This window comes from Macaca thibetana, chromosome 1 (assembly GCF_024542745.1).
Source record: "Macaca thibetana thibetana isolate TM-01 chromosome 1, ASM2454274v1, whole genome shotgun sequence".
NCBI lineage: Eukaryota > Metazoa > Chordata > Mammalia > Primates > Cercopithecidae > Macaca > Macaca thibetana.
In genome coordinates, this window is record NC_065578.1 from 14,515,864 (window position 1) to 14,535,408 (window position 19,545).

General features: G+C 44.4%; 1 protein-coding gene across 3 annotated transcripts in view; it reads left to right on the forward strand.

The window, feature by feature from the left end:
• The window catches only part of DDI2 (DNA damage inducible 1 homolog 2), a 53,654-nt gene that overhangs the window by 17,481 nt on the left and 16,628 nt on the right, over positions 1-19,545 (forward strand). For 2 of the 3 annotated variants that reach the window (XM_050789599.1, XM_050789618.1), the window contains exons 5-8: positions 5,059-5,186; positions 10,490-10,618; positions 17,669-17,772; positions 19,341-19,530. In XM_050789599.1, coding sequence (XP_050645556.1) covers positions 5,059-5,186; positions 10,490-10,618; positions 17,669-17,772; positions 19,341-19,530 — 551 coding nt within the window. The other variant, XM_050789607.1, reaches the window with a different exon arrangement.

Consider the following 19,545-nt stretch of genomic DNA (forward strand, 5'->3'; position numbering starts at 1 on the left):
AACTGCAGGGTATCTAACATTAGTTGGGCATCTGTTTGGAGGCAGCTTCTCTGTTTTGCAGTTGAGATAGTAACCTCAGTCTTTTAGTTTAGTCTCTTCTCTTTCATTTTCTACGCATTTCGATTCGACATGACAGAGATACAGGTACTGAGTTTAATGACTTTCTGTTCTAAAATTTTAAGGAAGACTCCCTGACTAGCAGACAGAGCATCGTAACACAGTTCTAGATAAATGACCCCCAGACTGAGCAGAAGCCACCCTCTGGTGAGACCGCAAGGCTGGTTGCATATTACATGGGCTGATTTGACCCTCTTTCTTTAGACATATTGTGTAAGTCCTGACTAAATCCAGGGCTTAAACATGATTGGATTAGAGAGGACTCTGAGCTGATGGAACATTGGTAGTCCTAACTCTGTTTTCCTGCTGCATTTCTTGTACTGGCCTCAGTGGATAAACTGAATATTGGACATGTTTCCAGCCCTCAGTTTCTATAATGCAGTGGTTCTCACCTGGGGCTATAGTAAAATCATATGAGAAGCTTTTAAAAATGCAGATGCTTGGGCTCTTCTCCCAAATCTGATGAATCAGAATTGTTGGGCATGGAGCTCAGGCAAGGATAGTGACGCCGTTCTGGCCTCAGTCACACTGATAGTCACAAGCAAGATTCTGTTCAGTCATTCTCTGAAAAAAAGGACAGCTGCTTTTCCCACCTCAAGTCAGTTTTTGTTTGCTAATTGTGAAAAAGTATAACTAAGAAGAGGATAACAGCGATGATACTTACACTTAGACTACTTAGCCTTTTAGGGACTGTGTCGTCATTTCGGTTACTTAAATGAAGCCTAACTTGGTCATTGTATTACACTATCAACTTAGAAATCAAATCATGCTTTTTTAAACTTCTCATTCTTTTTATCTTTTTTCTTTTTTTTTTTTTGAGACAAGGTCTCTGTCACCCAGGCTGGAGTACATTGGCACAATAACAGCTTATTGCAGCCTGGACCTCCCCTAGACTGAGGTGTTCCTCTTACCTTAGCCTCCCAAATAGCTGGGAATACAGGCATCCGCCAACATGCCCAGCTAATTTTTTCATTTTTTGAAGAGACAGGATTTCACCATCTTGCCCAGGCTGGTCTTGAACTCCTGAGCTCACGCAATCCACGCGCCTCAGCCTCCCAAAGTGCTGGGATTAGAGACATGAGCCACAGCACTTAGCCCTTCCTTCTTCTTCTTTTTCATTTTTCTTTTCTTTTTTTTTTTTTTTTTTTTCTTGAGACGGAGTCTCGCTCTGCCGCCCAGGCTGGAGTGCAGTGGCCGGATCTCAGCTCACTGCAAGCTCCGCCTCCCGAGTTCACGCCATTCTCCTGCCTCAGCCTCCCGAGTAGCTGGGACTACAGGCGCCGCCACCTCGCCCGGCTAGTTTTTTGTATTTTTTAAAGTAGAGACGGGGTTTCACCGTGTTAGCCAGGATGGTCTCGATCTCCTGACCTCGTGATCCGCCCGTCTCGGCCTCCCAAAGTGCTGGGATTACAGGCTTGAGCCACCGTGCCCGGCCTTTTTTTTTTTTTTTTTGAGACAAGGTTTTGCCATGTTGGCCAGGCTAGTCTCAAACTCCTGACCTCAATTGATCTCCCACCTCAGCCTCTCGAAGTGCTGGGATTACAAGTGTGAGCACCATGCCCTGCCTCATACTCTTCTTACTACATTTGAAATCAGAAATATAGGCTAGTCATGGTGGCTCATGCCTATAATCCCAACACTTTGCTCGAAGCGAGGAGTTTGAGACCAGCCTGGGCAGCAAAGTGAGACTCTTGTCTTTACAAAAAATAAAATAAATTAGCCAGGTATGGTGGCATGCACCTTCTGTCCTAGCTACTCAGGCGGCTGAGGCAGGAAGATCCCTCAAGCCCAGGAGTTGGAGGCTGCAGTAAGCTATGATTGCATTCCAACCTGGGCAAGAGAGTGAGACCCCCATCTTAGGGGAAAAAAAAAAGAAATATAATTGTACACTAGAATTAATTGACAGCCCTAAGTCATTATGAAACTTCGTCTCAAAAAAATAAGAGAAATGAAATAGATAGTGTCCATATGGCTCATGTTTCTTTCTAGGTCTTGAGTGAAGGAAATGGGGTAACACATCTGTTCTCTTCCCCACCCCCTGCTCAAGATGGAGTCTTGTTCTGTCGCCCAGGCCTGAGTGCAGTGGCACAATTTCAGCTCATTGCAACCTCCTTCTCCCAGGTTCAAGCGATTCTCCTGCCTCAGCCTTCTGAGTAGGTGGGATTACAGGCATGCACCACCACGCCAGGCTATTTTGGTATTTTTAGTAAAGACGGGGTTTCACCATCATGGCCAGGCTGGTCTTGAACTCCTGACCTCAGGTGATTTGCCCTCCTCATCCTGCCAATGTGCTGGGATTACAGGTGTGAGCCATTGCACCTGACCACATTTACTCTTTGAAAGGTGAAAACCTTGTACCTCTGAAGAGACTCTCTACATATGGACCCCAGAAAAGCCAAAGTAGCTGGTGTTATTGCAGAGGATTTTTTGTTGAAACTCATTTGGGTTGGAGTCCATGCAAGATGAAGTATACAATTAATTTTAGGTTATTTCTATGTTTAATAATGTGCAATAGCATAAAACCTGTGTAATTGTATCAAATGTCTGTTAAAGTTTCATTTGGCTTGTTACACTAGTGATTACACAGGGTATGTGAACACCGAGGTTCGATAGCTTTCATATTTGCCTAAAGGAAGGTGCCTTTGACTTTCTGAGTTTAAATTTTGTTGCAAAATGGCTGATAAAGCCATCAGTTCACTTGAGCTCGATGATTATTATGAAAAGGGCAGAAACTATAGTTAGAGCCAGAGTCAGCAGAGTTTTGTTTATTTGGGCCTCTGACGTCTAGACTGCAGTGCAGTGGTACGATCATGGCTCGTAGCCTCAACTTCTCGGGCTCAGGTGATCTTCCCCCATCAACCTCCCGAGTAGCTGGGTCTATAGGCACACCACCACATCTGGCTAATTTTTCTTGTATTTTGTAGAGACGAGGTTTCACCATGTTGCCCAGTCATGTCTTAAAGTCCTGGGCTCGAGTGATCTGTCCAACTCCCAGAGTGCTTGGATTATAGGTGTGAGCCACCTATAATGCTTGGCCTGAGGTTTGTTTTTTGTTTGTTTGTTTAAGAGACAGGGTCAGCACCATAAAACAGGGCAAAAAAAAAAAAAAGGGGGGGGCCGTGTCTTGCTCTGTCGTCTAGGCTGGAATGCAGTGGTACCATCATAGCTCACTGCAGCCTCAGCCTCCCAGGCCCAAGCAATCTCTTGCCTCAGTCTCCTGAATAGCTGGGACTACAGGCTTGTGCTACCACGCCCAGCTAATTTTAGTGATAGGGTCTCACTGTGTTGCCCAGGCTGGTGTCAAACTCCTGGCCTCGAGTGATCCTCCTGCCTTGGCCTCCCAAAGTGCTGGGATTATAGGCACACAGCAGTGCCTGGCTTTAGTGGACTTTCTACAAATGGGCAGATAGTAAGTATTTTAGTCTTTGCAGACCAGACCATACAATCTGTGTTGCTCATGTTCAACTCCACCACTGCCATGTGAAAGCAGCCATAGATAATAGGACAGTATGTAAATGCATGATACTACTGTGTTTCCATAAAACTTTTTTTGCCCAAACAGCAGACTATGATTTACCAACCCTGAATTTACAGTGTAGTTTATCCCGAATCTTAGAACTTGTTCTGTTAGTGTCTCAGTCTTCAGGTAAGTTGCCCAGCCTCTAACCTAGTTTCCATTAATGTTGGTAGTATTTGATAATGTTTTTAAAAGGAGATTGATTCATGCTGTTTTAAGGGAGTAGAAAAAAATTGGGAATAAACATGAGATGTTGGAGTAAGCAGTAACTCCCTTTTGTTGTTTTTCTCATGTAAGAATTAGAGTTGTGTTTATTTTTTTGTTTTTTTTTTTCCTTTTGGTGGGGAAAGATGGGGTTTCACTGTGTTGCCCAGGCTGGTCTGAAACTCGAGCTCAAACTCCTGAGCTCAAGGGATCCACCTACTTTGGCCTTCCAAAGTGCTGGAACTACAGGTGTGAGCCACTGCACCTGGCATGTTGATTTTTTTTTTTTTTTTTTTTTTTTTTTTTTTGAGATGGTGTCTCACTCTGTCACCCAGGCTGGAGTGTAGTGGCACGATCTCGGCTCACTGCAACCTCCGCCTCCCAGGTTCAAGTGGTTCTACTGCCTCAGCTTCCTGAGTTGCTGGGATTATAGGCGCCTGCCACCACGCCCAACTAATTTTTGTATATTTAGTAGAGATGGGGTTTCACCATGTAAGCCAGGCTGGTATTGAACTCCTGACCTCAGGTGATCCACCCGTCTTGGCCTCCCAAAGTGTTGGGATTACAGGCGTGAGCCACTGTGCCTAGCCAGCATGTTGAATTTTTAAACATATCGTTTCATGGATCAAATGAACTATGAAACACATGTAGTTTTAAGCGATGGATGCAGTTTTTTTGTAGCATAAGCTGTTATATGAGCACTGTATACTAGATGCTTTGTACCTCTCAGCAACGTAGGTAACAATTATCCTCAGTATACAGATTAGAAAACCCAGTCCTGCAGATAAAGCAGCACAAGAAGTTGAAATATTTGTGTTTTCTGTTTGCGAACTTTTTGTAATGTTCTGGGCTTAGGAAATGTATTCAGATACCCAATAAATCCTCAGTTAAAATTGGAACATTCCCAGAGTTCTAACATTCTGCCAGAAAAATGGGGTTGTGACCCTTGCTCTCCAGTTTCTTATTTCTGAATATATAAAGGCAGCTCAGTGTTTTACATAGGGTAATTTTTATGCCTTTAGATTTTCTGCCAGCTGTTTATCTTACTGCCTCCTAGGAAATGATCTCTTGCCCCATATAGCACCAGTTTTTCTATGACTCGGCTGCTGTGCTTGGGGCAAAAGATATGTACAAATCTGTTTTTTAATATTGTGACTTTGAAACTGATTTCTCTCCATGGAATTAATGTTTTCAGTGTCCCTGGTCTTGTTCTGTTACAGGCAACAGAACATTGAGGAAAACATGACAATAGCTATGGAAGAGGCTCCGGAAAGTTTTGGCCAAGTAGTGATGCTTTATATTAACTGCAAAGTGAATGGACATCCTGTGAAAGCCTTTGTTGACTCAGGTGACGTCTCTGTCTTTTATTTCTTGGTCTCCCCTCCAACATCCTTACCTGACATGGGAGAAGGGGAGGCTCAAGCATCTGTTCAGATGGCTGTAGTTTTTTTTTTTTTTTTGAGATGGAGTCTTGCTCTGTTACCCAGGCTGAAGTGCAGTGGCGCGATCTTGGCTCACTGCAACCTCTGTCTCCTGGGTTCAAGCGAATTCTCCAGCCTCAGCCTCCCGAGTAGCTGGGATTACAGGCGCCTACCACAGCACCCGGCTAATTTTTATATTTTTGGTCGAGATGAGGTTTCACCATGTTGGTCAGCCTGGTCTTGAACTCCTGACCTCAGGTGATCCACCACGCCCTGCCCAGATGGCTGTAGTTCTTTAGGCTGCTAACTCACCAGCCTGGGACTTACTGTTTCACTTGCCAGGCATTCTGTTGGTATTAGGTTTCTTTCTTTAATCATTTCTTAACCAGTTTTGTATTTTGTGATGTCTCCTTTATCTTCCTAGCTCCCCTTGTCTAGCATCCTGAATTTCTTGGATATTTCTGTAAAAAATTGGGAATACATAGGTTTAGAAGAAGGAGCTATAAAAGAAGCTGTGTAGGGTGTAATCAAACACATTTCAGCCTAGCCTATGCACCAACACTTTGCCAAGATTTGGGAGGAGTGTAAGGGTATCTGGGTGTGGTTCTTACCCTTAAAGAACTTAACCAGGTAAGGAGACAGGGATTCTTCTGCTTGAGGGTCCAGGTAATTTACATACTAGTTGGCACCTTTTCTGTCAGTAACAACTGTTTGCTTTTTAGTAAAACTACACCATGCAGCATTTTGTGGGTATATGACTGGTCTCATGCATCTTAATTCTGGGTGTCTCACTCAAGACTCTAAGAAAAGTGAGTTCCTAGAGTAGAAAAATCCCCTGCTCAAATAATATTTTCCTCCTTGGCTATGTATTTCTATATAAAAAGAAAGAAAGTATTTTCTTTCATTTGTTCATCTACGCATTCCTGAGCACATGCTGGGTTTCAGCTTTCTCTCTCTCATTTTTTAAAGAGAGAGTCTGTGTCACCCAGGCTAGAGTGCAGTGGTGCGATCAGCTCACTTCAGCCTCCAACTCCTGGGCTCAAGTGATCTCCAGCCTCAGCCTCCCAAGTAGCTGGAACTACAGACATGTGCAACCATACCTGGCTGATTTTTTTAACTTTTTGTAGAGAGAATTCCCCTGAATTGTGCAGGCTGATAGGGAGCTCCTGACCTCAACTCTCATTAAGAGTTTTTACCTTGAGACTGGGTGTAGTGGCTCATACCTGTAATTTTGGGAGGGTGAGATGCGTGAATTGCTTGAGCCCAGGAGTTTTGAGACCAGCCTGGGCAACATGGGGAAACCTCGCCTTTACAAAAAATACAAAAATTAGCCGGGTGTGGTGGTGCATACCTGTAGTCCCAGCTACTTCAGGTGAATGTTGGAGCCTGTGGTGACTGCAGAGTTCAGGGCTGCAGTGAGCTGTGATTGTGCCACTGTGCCCCAGCCTGGGTAAGTGAGACCCAGCCTTCAGGGAAAAAAAAAAAAAAAAAAAAGAAGTTTGTATCTTGAGATACATTCCGGGGAGAAGTAAATTTACTGATTATTCCGTTTTAAAAATGTCTGTTGTGTGTAGGGCCTTGTGCTGAGTGCTTCGTGATAAGACTTAGTGGCTGGAGCCTCAGAGGGCCCCTGTGTGAGTGAAAGACAAATACATAGGAGATGCTAATAGAATACTCAGTGTGTATTGATTCCTTATTGTGTGCCAAGCACCATGCTAGGTGCTCAATGTAATCATCTTACTCAATTTTATTTCATCCTCAGAACAGCTCTATGTACTTTGTTCTACTATAGTTCCTATCTTATCCATAAGGAAACTTAGATATAGAGAAGATCAAGTCACGCTTCCAGGTATACAGAGTTCGTGAGTGGTGGGCTTTGGATTCAACCCCAGGTCCCCTTGACGCCAGAAATCTCAACCACTGTGCAAAACTCAGGTGAATGTTGGATGGCTATAGAGACCACTTTCTCACTCTGACCGAGGCGTTCAGGAGAGTCTTTCCAAAAGACAGCGTTCGAGCTGAGGCTTTGGAAAATGCAGGAGAGCAGTGAAAGGGGCCCTTCTCACCCTGGGTTGCTTACTTTAATAACTTGCTTTTGTAGATTAAAGTTAAAAAGGAGGAAGAAAAAGAGAGAGCTGCCTTTCCAAATTCCCTTTTCCTTCATTATTTCTGGGCCTTTTAAAATCTAACCTTTCTCAAATACCAAGAACTTTTATTTCTTATAAAGTGTAGGGTACCTGTGAGTAATATGAGCAGAAGTGTTGGAATTGAGTGAGAGGCAAAGTCATTGCAAAAGGGCAGTCAGTTGAGGAGGAAGTGGGTCTTGAGCTGGATCTTGAAGCATCGGTGGAATTCAGAAAAAAAAGCAGGAGAGAGGGAGTATTTTACTGGAGGGTCACAGTGAGTGAATGGTAAAGGCGACATTCATATTCCTCCTGCTGAAGCAGAGGGTTTAGGGTAGTTAGAATGTAAGGTCAGAAAGAAACAGTGGAGCCAGGATGGGGTGGGATCTGAAGCTGTGGTGATGGTAGTTTGAAACTAATCTCATAAGGAGTGGAAACCATTGAGGACTTCTAAGCAGATGAAGAAGCAAGTGATTTGAAAATGGTACTGTTGGCCCAGTGCAGTGGCTTAAACCTGTAATCCCAGCACTTTGGGAGGCGGGTAGATCACTTGAGGTCAGGAGTTCAAGACCAGCCTGGCCAACATGGTGAAACCCCATCTCTACTAAAAATACAAAATCAGCCAGGCATGATGGTGGCACGCCTGTAATCCTACTGCTTAGGAGGCTGAGGCAGCAGAATCGCTTGAACCCAGGAGGCAGAGGTTGCATTGTGCTGAGATTACACCACTGTACTGCACTCCAGCCTGGGTAACAGAGCAAGACTGTGTTTCCAAAAAAAAAAAAAAAGTGGTATTTTAGGAAAACTAAAGGTAGATACAGATCTGGAGAATTCTGTACCCCTATGGGTCACAACAATTTCCTTTCTTTACGCATCCACGGAGTGGTTTGGAAGCCAGAACAATTGTCCTCTTGCAAGAGAATGGCAGCGTGAGCCAGGCTGATCGCTATGGTTAGAAGAAAGAGCATCAGGACAGGCACGGTGGCTCACGCCTGTAATCCCAGAACTTTGGGAGGCCAAAGCAGGTGGATCACCTGAGGTCAGGAGTTCGAGACCAGTCTGGCCAACACAGTGAAGCCCCGTCTCTACTAAAAATACAAAAATTAGCCGGGCATGGTGGCACTTGCCTATAATCCCAGCTACTTGGGAGGCTGAGGCAGGAGAATCGCTTGAACGTGGGAGGTGGAGCTTGCAGTGAACCAAGATTGTGCCATTGCAGTCCAGCCTGGGCAACAAGAGTAAAACTCGGCTGGGCGCAGTGGCTCACGCCTGTAATCCCAGCACTTTGGAAGGCAGAGGCGGGCGGATCATGAGGTCAGGAGATCGAGACCATCTTGGCTAACACGGTGAAACCTCGTCTCTACTAAAAATACAAAAAATTAGCCGGGCTTGGTGGCAGGCGCCTGTAGTCTCAGCTATTCGGGAGGCTGAGGCAGGAGAATGGCGCGAACCCAGGAGGCAGAGCTTGCAGTGAGCCGAGATCGAGATCGCACCACTGCACTCCAGCCTGGGTGACAGAGCGAGACTCCGTCTCGAAAAAAAGACGAAAAAAGGGCATCAGAAATTGCATAGACCTTATTTACAGGTTTGAGAGAAGAAAGAAGACTAGAAGAGTCAAAAGTGAACAATGCACAGGTTTTATGGCTGTGAGAAAATAATCCCATCGGCAAAGACAGAGAAATCCAAAGTGGGAATTATTTGGGGAGAAGGAGTTTTATGCCTGTTGGCTTTGACAGAAATGTCCAGTGCACAAGAATGTAGAATTAGAGTTTCAGGGAGAAATTAAGACAGTAAATATTATAGAAGCGACTGTCTTCTACATAGGCCGACCCGCCGAGTATGTGTTTCTGGGAGAGAAAATAGCCTAAGTGCCCTCCTATTTAAAGGGAAGAGAGTCTAATTGTTGGAGCAGAGTATGGAAGTCCACTTCTAAATTTTGGGAGACTGCATGATTTATTAATAGTAGACTATAGTGTCCCAGTGTGAGGTTTTTGTTTTTAATTTTATTTTTTGAGCAGATAAAGTAGTAAATAATGTACTTACTTGCTTACATAGTGAGATGGGATATTACTATGTTGCTCAAGCTGGTTTCCCACTCCTTGGAGGTGATCCTCCTGTCTTGGCCTCCTAAAGTACGATTGCAGGCGTGAGCCACTACACCCAGCCCAAAGTTTGATATAAAAACAACTTGATAGGGCCGGACACCGTGGCTCACACCTGTAATCCCAACACTTTGGGAGGCTGAGGTGGGCAGATCACTTGTGGTGAGGAGTTCCAGACCAGCCTGGCCAAAGTGGTGAAACCCCGTCCCTACTAAAAATACAAAAATTAGCTGGACGTGTCGGGCATGGTGGCTCATGCCTGTAATCTCAGCCCTTTGGGAGGCCGAGGCGGATGGATCATGAGGTCAGATCGAGACCATCCTGGCTAACACTGTGAAACCCCATCTCTACTAAAAATACAAAAAATTAGCCGGGCGTGGTAGCGGACAGTACTCGGGAGGCTGAGGCAGGAGAATGGCGTGCACCCAGGAGGCAGAGCTTGCAGTGAGCCGAGACTGCGCCACTGCACTCCAGCCTGGGTGACAGAGTGAGACTCCATCTCAAAAAAAAAAAAAAAAAAAAAAAAAAAAATTAGCTGGACGTGATGGCACAAGCTTGTTAATCCCAGGTACTCAGGAGGCTGAGGCAGGAGAATCGTTTGAAGCCAGGAGGCGACGGCTTAAAGATACTCGGTAAAAAGTGCAAGAGGCGACGGCTTAAAGATACTCGGTAAAAAGTGCAAAGTACTGCTTATTTAGCATTGCCATCTGTAGACACGGGACATCATTGCTTTCTACTGGTAAAGTTTTAAAATGTCATTTAATTATTACATTGCTACAACATATTCTTCGCTCAATGTCAAATTTTATATAGTGTTTCAGATTACAGAGTAGAACTGAAAGTTGATGAGGCAGGCCTGGACACTTGCTAGGTAGAAATGATTTTGTAGAGAGAAAAGCCTTGGGGTGTACTTGGTTTTTGTTTTATTATTAATTAGTGCTATATTTTGAGTCTTCTCACAAAGTGGATTTGTTTTTATTGTCTGATGTTTCTCTACTTCTCCAGGTGCCCAGATGACTATTATGAGCCAAGCTTGTGCAGAAAGGTGTAATATAATGAGACTGGTGGATCGTCGGTGGGCAGGGATTGCCAAAGGAGTGGGCACCCAGAAGATTATTGGAAGGGTACATCTAGGTGAGCAAAAGGCACTGGGGCTTGCTGTCTTTCTGTAGGCTATTTGTAGGTTGGGTAGTAGATTTTCAAGTTTTTAGAGGGTTTTTTGTTCTTATTTTGTTGTTGTTTTCAATTTCTTTTGTGTGGGTATGTCTGAGCCAGCAAGCCTAATTTCTAGAAGTTTTAAATCCTGTGTTCTGTCAAAGTTATGTGTTTCTGCTGGTTACAAAAAAACTAGTCTCTTCTACGTTTCTATTTCCTGAAAAGCTAATCCCTTTCCATTATTTTAGCTGATTTATTTTGATACTTACCTGCATATTTCTAAATAACATGTTTATTTTGCTGTTTACTTGTATGACTGTGTTTGAGAGCTGAGCCATCTAATTGAATGTGATTGCTTTTCTTCCGTGGCTCGTATTATTTTCTCTTAGAATTAATAATTGTCCTGTTTTTCTCACTTGGTTTCTTGCGTAGTATTCATCCTAGACATTTCCTAATTATGTAAATCTCCTTTAAATTGATTCAAACACACCCAATAGCCTGTACATTTCATCCTGTCAAAGACACTTCTTGAGCCTGGACCGGCAGTTTCAGGCCTGCTTCAGAGCTGTTGTTTTGGAATTTGACTTGACTGAGTCCTGCAGATTCCTTTCTCCTCTGTCTTGTGTTGGATTACATGAATCCCTTGTCTTCCTCTTTTTTATCTGCTCCTCAGTTTATTGGAGCGCATCTTCCAGTAACTTTCTTAGAAGAGGTGTGTGGCAGTAAATTGAGACTAAGTATCAGACATGTCTTTTTTCCCTACCTTCTACTCGTCTGCCTAGGTTGGAAATCATTTTCCTTCACAATTTTGAGGCATTGCCCCTTAACCTTTTCACTGTCAGTGTTGCTGTAGTGAGCGTGGATTCTGTTCCGATTCTTGATCCTTTATGTGAAAACTTTCTTTTTCTTTACTGTTTTTTTGAAACAGTCTTTGTTCTGTCGCCCAGGCTGGAGTGCAGTGGCGCGATCTCGGCTCACTGCAACGTCCACCTCCCGAGTTCAAGCGATCCTCCTGACTCAGCCTCCCTGAGTAGCTGGGATCACAGGCGTGCACCACCACACCTAGCTAATTTTTGTGTTCTCGCCATATTGGCCAGGATGATCTCTCTCAAATTCCTGTCGTCAAGTGATCGATCCGCCCACCAGGCCTCCCGAAGGGCTGGGATTATGGCTTGAGCCACCGTGCCCAGCCTTGTTTTTCTCCTTTGAAGCTTATAGATCTTCCCTTTGACCTCAGCGTTTTGAATTTCCACAATGGATGCTTGGGTATGGATCTCTTCTCATATACTGTACTAGGTACTTGGTAACCTGTATAGTCTAGATGCTCACATCCCTCCGTTCTGGGGACTTTCTTTTTTTTTTTTTTTTTTTTTTTGAGACGGAGTCTTGCTCTGCCGCTCAGGCTGGGGTGCAGTGGCCGGATCTCAGCTTACTGCAAGCTCCGCCTCCCAGGTTTACGCCATTCTCCTGCCTCAGCCTCCCGAGTAGCTGGGACTACAGGCGCCCGCCACCTCACCTGGCTATTTTTTTGTATTTTTTAGTAGAGACGGGGTTTCACCGTGTTAGCCAGGATGGTCTCGATCTCCTGACCTCGTGATCCGCCCGTCTCGGCCTCCCAAAGTGCTGGGATTACAGGCTTGAGCCACCGCGCCCGGCCATGGGGACTTTCTCTGAATGATTTTGACAATGATTTTCTCCCCTCTGGAATGTCTGTTATTCACATAGGATAATCTATCCTGGTCTTGTCCTCTAGTTTTCTTCTGTTTTGTTTTTCTGTGGGATTTCTTCAACTTTGTCTTCCAGCCTTTGTGTTGCATTTTGTATTTGTTTGTATTTTACTTTATATGGTTTTCATAAATGTCTTGTGATCCTTGGCATCAGCTCACATTGAAGAGTGGGCCACTGGCTGGCTGCGATGGCTCACACCTACAATCCCAGTGCTTTAGGAGGCTTATGTGGGGTGATGACTTGAGGCCAGGAATTTGAGACCAGCCTGGACAACAAAGGGATAACTCGTCTCTACAAAAATTTTTGTTAAATAGCCGGGTGTGGTGGAAAGTGCCAATAGTCCCAGCTGCTCGAGAGGCTAAGGCAGGAGTATTGCTTGAGCCAGGGAGATAGATGCTGCAGTGAGCTGTGTTCATACTACCGTACTCCAGCTTGGGTGACAATGAAACCTTGTCTCAAAAAAAAACAAAAAAAAAAGGAGTGGGCCACCAAAAGGCTTGTTTGGAAAATGACCTGGGTAGGCAGCCATGGCCCTTGTGGCCTTCACTGTAGGATGGGTCTAGAAGTTGGGAGGAAGAGAAAGGCTGGCATCTCAGTTGGATTTTATTTATTTCCCCTGGTTTTCAGTTAGATACTTGTTCTGTCCCTGTCTCCCTCCATGCTCACCTCTGTTAAGAGTGCCTCTGTTTCGGGCGCGGTGGCTCAAGCCTGTAATCCCAGCACTTTGGGAGGCCGAGGCGGGTGGATCACGAGGTCAGGAGATCGAGACCATCCTGGCTAACATGGTGAAACCCCGTCTCTACTAAAAATACAGAAAACTGGCCGGGCGTGGTGGCGGGCGCCTGTAGTCCCAGCTACTCGGAGGCTGAGGCGGGAGAATGGCGTGAACCCGGGAGGTGGAGCTTGCAGTGAGCCGAGATCGCGCCACTGCACTCCAGCCTGGGCGACAGAGCGAGACTCCGTCTCAAAAAAAAAAAAAAAAAAAAAAAAGAGTGCCTCTGTTTCACCCTCTCCAGAAAATAAGGCTCTAGTCTGCTACTGGGGTGAAGGGTCTCCTGGCCTAGCAGAGTGCAGGAGGGACACCCCAAGGGCTAACTGCCTCTGCAGCCTTCCCGCCAGCCTTGCTGCTTTGGGCCCATCTCTCCTCCTATCTGCAGAGGTATTTGTGACCAGTTCCTATGCCCCATAGGAGTTCTGTAATGTCAGTTGGGTTGCTGCTCAGTTTTCCTCACTGTCATCTGCTTTTTAGCTCTAAAATTTTGTTCCTATGGTCTCTACTATTATATTTGGCCTTAAAAAGTTACGCCTTAGTGCTGAGCGCAGTGGCTCACGCCTGTAATCCCAGCACTTTGGGACGCTGAGGTGGGTGGATCACCTGAGGTCAGGAGTTCGAGACAGCCTGACCAACATGGTGAAACCCCGTCTCTACTAAAAATACAAAAATTAGCCCAGCGTGGTGGCAGGTGCCTGTAATCCCAGCTACTCAGGAGGCTGAGGCAGGAGAATCACTTGAACCTGGGAGGCGGAGGTTGCAGTGAGCTGAGATCGTTCCATTTCACTCCAGCCTGGGCAACAAAGAGTGAAACTCCATCTCAAAAAAAAAAAAAAAAAAAAAAAAAAAAATGTGCCTTAGACACAACCCAGAAACCCTTTTTGTAATGTTTTAGACGTAAATGTAGATAAATGCGTGTGTTCAGTCCTTCATCTCTAATCAGAATTCTTTTTATTTTCTTGTTTCATTATCTGTTTAATAGATGCTTGCTATAGAGAACTTCAAAAGTATAGAAATGTGAGATGAAGGTAAAAAACATTCCTTAAATTCCTGTAGTGAGAATCAACCACCGGTATCATTTGGGCATATCTCCTTCTGGTCTTTTTTCTGTGCATTTTTTTATCTTATAAAAAGGTGATTATTTCGGCCAGGCGTGGTGTGGCTCACACCTGTAATCCCACCACTTTGGGAGGCTGAGGTGGGCGGATCACGAGGTCAGGAGATCGAGACCATCCTGGCTAACATGGTGATACCCCATCTCTATTAAAAATACAAAAAATTAGCCGGGCATGGTGGCAGGTGCCTGTAGTCCCAGCTACTCGGGAGGCTGAGGCAGGAGAATGGCGTGAACCCGGGAGGCGGAGCTTGCGGTGAGCCGAGATCGCGCCACTGCACTCTAGCCTGGGAGACAGCGAGACTCTGTCCCAAAAAAAAAAAAAAAAAAAGTGATTTATTTCATGTTTAAAATTTTATATTCTGCTCTAAGAAAAAGTGAAACTTTTTCCCAATGTCATTATAAATTTCAAAATAATTATTTAAATAAGTGAATAAATGTATAGCCTTCTGTTGCAGGTTTAAAGAACAGCTTTTGGGTTGTTTTCTTTTTTTCTTTTTTCTTTTTTTTTTTTTTTTTTTTTTTGAGACAGTCTTGCTCTGTTGCCCACACTGGAGTGCAGTGGCGCAATCTTGGCTCACTGCAGCCTGTGCCTCCCAGATTCAAGCGATTCTCCTGCCTCAGCCTCCCAAATTGCTGGGATTACAGGCAGCTGTTACCACACCCGGGTAATTTTTGGATTTGTAGTAGATTCAGGGTTTCACGATGTTGCCCAGGCTGGTCTCAAACTCCTGAGCTCAAAGTGATTCGCCTGCCTCAGCCTCCCAGAGTGCTGGGATTACAGGCCTGAGCTGCTGCGCTTGGCCAGTTATGTTTCCTATTATACCATGGCAGTATAGCTTTCTGCATATTTTGATTTTTTTTCCCCTAGTCAAGATTCCTGTAAGTGAAACTACTGAATCAAAGTTCCGGATGCTTTAGGACTCTTGATATGTTGCTAACCTGTACCAATCCGGTTTATCTGCCGCTGAATGAATATGCATCTTAATGTCCTGTACTGTTAAGCAATATTAGTTTTCCCTCTTAAATTTACAAATAAGGCTGAGTGTGGTGGCTCATGCCTAAAATCCCAGCACTTTGAGAGGCCAAGGTGGGCGGATTGTTTTAGCTCAGGAGTTCGAGACCAGCCTGGGCGACATAGCGAAACCACATCTCTACTAAAAATACAAAAAATTAGCCAGTTGTTGTGATGTACGCCTATAGTCCCAGCTACTCCAGAAGCTGCGGTGAGAGGATCACTTGAACCCAGGAGGCAGAGATTGCAGTGAGCCGAGATCATGCCAGTATATTTCAGCCTGGGCAATAGAGCAATATTTTTTTCTCAAAAAAAAAATTTTTTTTTTTTTTACAAATAAAAGAGTGGTTGCTTATTCTAAGTTACTTTTCTTTCATTGCAAATGATAGTTTTTTTACACATTTACTTTTCCTTTCTTTTGAAATATGTGTGTCTGTTTATCAGGGTCTTTGTGTTTCTCTTATTGATTTGTGTAGGATAAAGATAGTTCAACTACCTTATTCTCATACTTCGCTAAACACAGTAGGACTGAGAGTTTTGCAGGAATACCATAAACTGGTTCCTTCAGGGGCTGAGTTCTCAGATTTTTGATGGCTTTAAGTGAGAAGATAATAGGAGGAGACAAAATAAGTACCAAGCTCTGTGGCCATCCTTGTGGATTTTACATCCGTGGCTATGATTAGCATGAAAAAACCCTTATAGCAATAGGAGAAACCTAAATAAAAGGAAAGCTTTACCACGGATTAGAAGATTCAGTATGTTGGGGGTGGCAGTTCTCCCACATTCATCCACAGAGCCATTGAGATGCCATCAAAATCCTGGTTGTTTGTGAGACTGGATGTGCTCGTTTTAAATTCGGCATGGGCTCTATATTGTGAGAATGGGCAAAATACTCCAGAACAACATTGCCTTCTAGATGTCAAAGGACTATCTGGAAGATATGAGTAGAAACAAACCCCTGATTATATGAACCTTGATCAATGAGAGGAAGTCTTTCAGAGCAATGGGGCAATTTTAGGAAATGTTGCTGGGACAAGAGGTATCCATGGGGAGAAATGAATTAGAAATTGGATCCTACCCACACCACACAAAAGCGAATTCAGGGTAAAGACTTAGATGCGGGGGAGGGAGGATTGCTTGAGCCTAGGAGTTCGAGACCAGCGTGGGCAACATAGCAGACCCTGTCTCAAAAAAAAAAAAAAAAACCCCACAAAAAACCAAAACCTAGATGTGGAAAGGAAAGTTACAGATTTTAGAAGAAAATACACAGTATCTTGTGTAAGGAAGGAATTCTTTAAAAATAGGTCATCTGCTGGGTGTGGTGGCTCACTCCTATAATCCCAGCACTTTGGGAGGCCAAGGCAGGATGACTGCCTGAGGCCAGAAATTCAGGCCAGCCTGGTCAGTATAGTGAGACTCAATCTCTACAAAAAGTTTTTGGCCGGGTGAGGTGACTCACGCCTGTAATCCCAACACGTTGGGAGGCCAAGGTGGGTGGATCACGTGAGGTCAGGAGTTTGAGACCAGCCTGGCTGACACAGTGAACCCTGTCTCTACTAAAAATACAAAAATTAGCCGGGTGTGATGGCGCGCATGTGTAATCCTGTCTACTTGGGAGGTTTAGGTAGAGAATCAGAGAATCACTTGAACACAGGAGGCGGAGGTTGCAGTGAGCCGACGTCATGCCACTGCACTGCAGCCTGGGCAGCAGAGCAAGACTCTGTCTCAAAAAAAAATAATGAAAAGAACTTTTCAGCTGGACTCAGTGGGTCATGCCTGTAATCCCAGCACTTGGCCGGGCGCGGTGGCTCAAGCCTGTAATCCCAGCACTTTGGGAGACCGAGACGGGCGGATCACAAGGTCAGGAGATCGAGACCATCCTGGCTAACACGGTGAAACCCCGTCTCTACTAAAAAAAATACAAAAAAACTAGCCGGGCGAGGTGGTGGGCGCCTGTAGTCCCAGCTACTCGGGAGGCTGAGGCAGGAGAATGGCGTAAACCTGGGAGGCGGAGCTTACAGTGAGCTGAGATCCGGCCACTGCACTCCAGCCTGGGCGACAGAGCAAGACTCCATCTCAAAAAAAAAAAAAAAAAATTCCCAGCACTTTGGGAGGCCGAGGTGGGCAGGTAACCTGAGGTCGGGAGTTTGAGACCAGCCTGACCAACATGACGAAACCCCGTCTCTACTAAAAATACAAAAATTAGCCAGGCGTGATGGCGCATGCCTGTAATCCCAGCTACTTGTGAGGCTGAGGCAAGAGAATCACTTGAACCCGGGAGACAGAGGTTGCCATGAGCCAGGATCGTGCCATTGCACTCCAGCCTGGGCAACAAGAGCGAAACTCCATCTCTCTTTTGAAGTACATAACAATAACCTTTTCTCTTCATGTGCTTTTTAGCTCAGGTTCAGATTGAAGGAGATTTTTTGCCATGTTCCTTCTCTATACTTGAGGAACAGCCCATGGACATGCTTCTGGGACTGGACATGCTTAAACGGCATCAGGTAATTAAGAGCTTCACCTATCTTTTTTTTTTTTTGCATCTGCTTTTTGTAATATGGTTATTACATTATTTTTAATTGGTTATGTATACTGGAAAACTAAGAAATACGACTTTTCAAACCTGGAAATGTCCTTAAATTATGTTGTTACACAAAGACTGAAATGATGTGTCAGTACAGATAGAATCTGTTTTTGTGAAATCTCTCTGTGAATCTGTTAAATCTTGCCAAATGTTTTGAGATTGTAAAGGACAGTTTGGTTCCCTTATATAATTTTCAGATTCTGGTTAGATCCTGATTAGTAGTTTTGTGATAACCTGACTAAAAGTGTAAGTCGAGTAAGTCTTTAGCATTCTCTGATGCTGATCAAACAGTACTTGGGAAGAAGACCTTCAAGGTTAAGGAAGGTATATGTTACGAATGAAAGTGTTTATTTAATACAGGGTGCATAATTAATATATTAATTTGTGTTGATACTTATTTTTCTACTGTAAAGCACAGTATTTTAAGATATACTGCTGCCATTGAAGAAGCAGTTAGTCCATTGGGTAATTAAGACGAGATCGGGCATGTTCAGGGTGGTAGGGCTATAGACCCCACTGGGTACTTCACATTTTTCACAGTAGGGTTTTGTATCCAGTCAACCTGTCAGGTACGGTAGTACACCCTATAATTCCCATTTTTGGAGGCCAAGGAGGGAGGATTGCTTGAGACCAGAATGAGTTTGAGACCAGTCTGGGTGACTTAGTGAGACCCTGTCTCTACAAAAAATACAAAAATTAGCTAGGCGTGGTGGTACATTAGCTACTCGTGAGGCTGAGGCAAGAGGATCCCTTGAGACCAGGCTGCAGTGAGTCAAGATTGTGCCACTACACTTCAGCCTGGGTAACAGAGCAAAACCACAACTCAAAAAACAAAATCGAATTAAAAACAATTGAAAATATAGCTGATCAATATTTTTATGTCACTGTTTTAAAATATTTCTGTAAAAGTAGATGCATCATAGTGATAATAACACACAGCATTCTAAATAGAACGAATGAATGAATGAATGTATGTATCAGTAAAACCTTGTCGCTGCCTTTTCTTATTTTTTTAGTCATGGTATAGACCTGCAGTCTCCACCTTTATAGATGTAAATCATATATGTGCACAACTGTCTATTAAGTAGTTATAAAATACACAAAAAAGGAAGTGAGCATTAGTATAGAGTAAAGAATACTGTGGAGACTGCCTTGCCTGGTGCCATCTTGGCTCACTGCAACCTCCGCCTCCCAGGTTCAAGCAATTCTTCTGCCTCAGCCTCCCAAGTGGCTGGGAGTTACAGGCATGTGCCACCACGCCTGGCTAATTTTTGTATTTTTAGTAGAGACGGGGTTTCACCGTGTTGGCCAGGCTGGTCTGGAACTCCTGACCTCAGGTGATCCACCCTCCTCAGCCTCCCAAAGTGCTGGGATTACAGGCATGAGCCACCGTGCCTGGCCATTTGTGATTGGAGTTTTAAATTAAGGATCATAATGTTTCTGCATGGTGTTTTATCTGCTATTATTCTTCGGTTGGTTTCTTCTAAGTGTTCCATTGACCTGAAGAAAAATGTACTCGTGATCGGCACCACAGGCTCCCAGACCACCTTTCTTCCTGAGGGAGAGCTACCAGAATGCGCCCGGTTGGCATATGGGGCCGGAAGAGAGGATGTACGGCCAGAGGATATTGCAGACCAAGAATTAGCAGAAGCCCTTCAAAAATCAGCAGAGGATGCAGGTATTTGGAATGGCT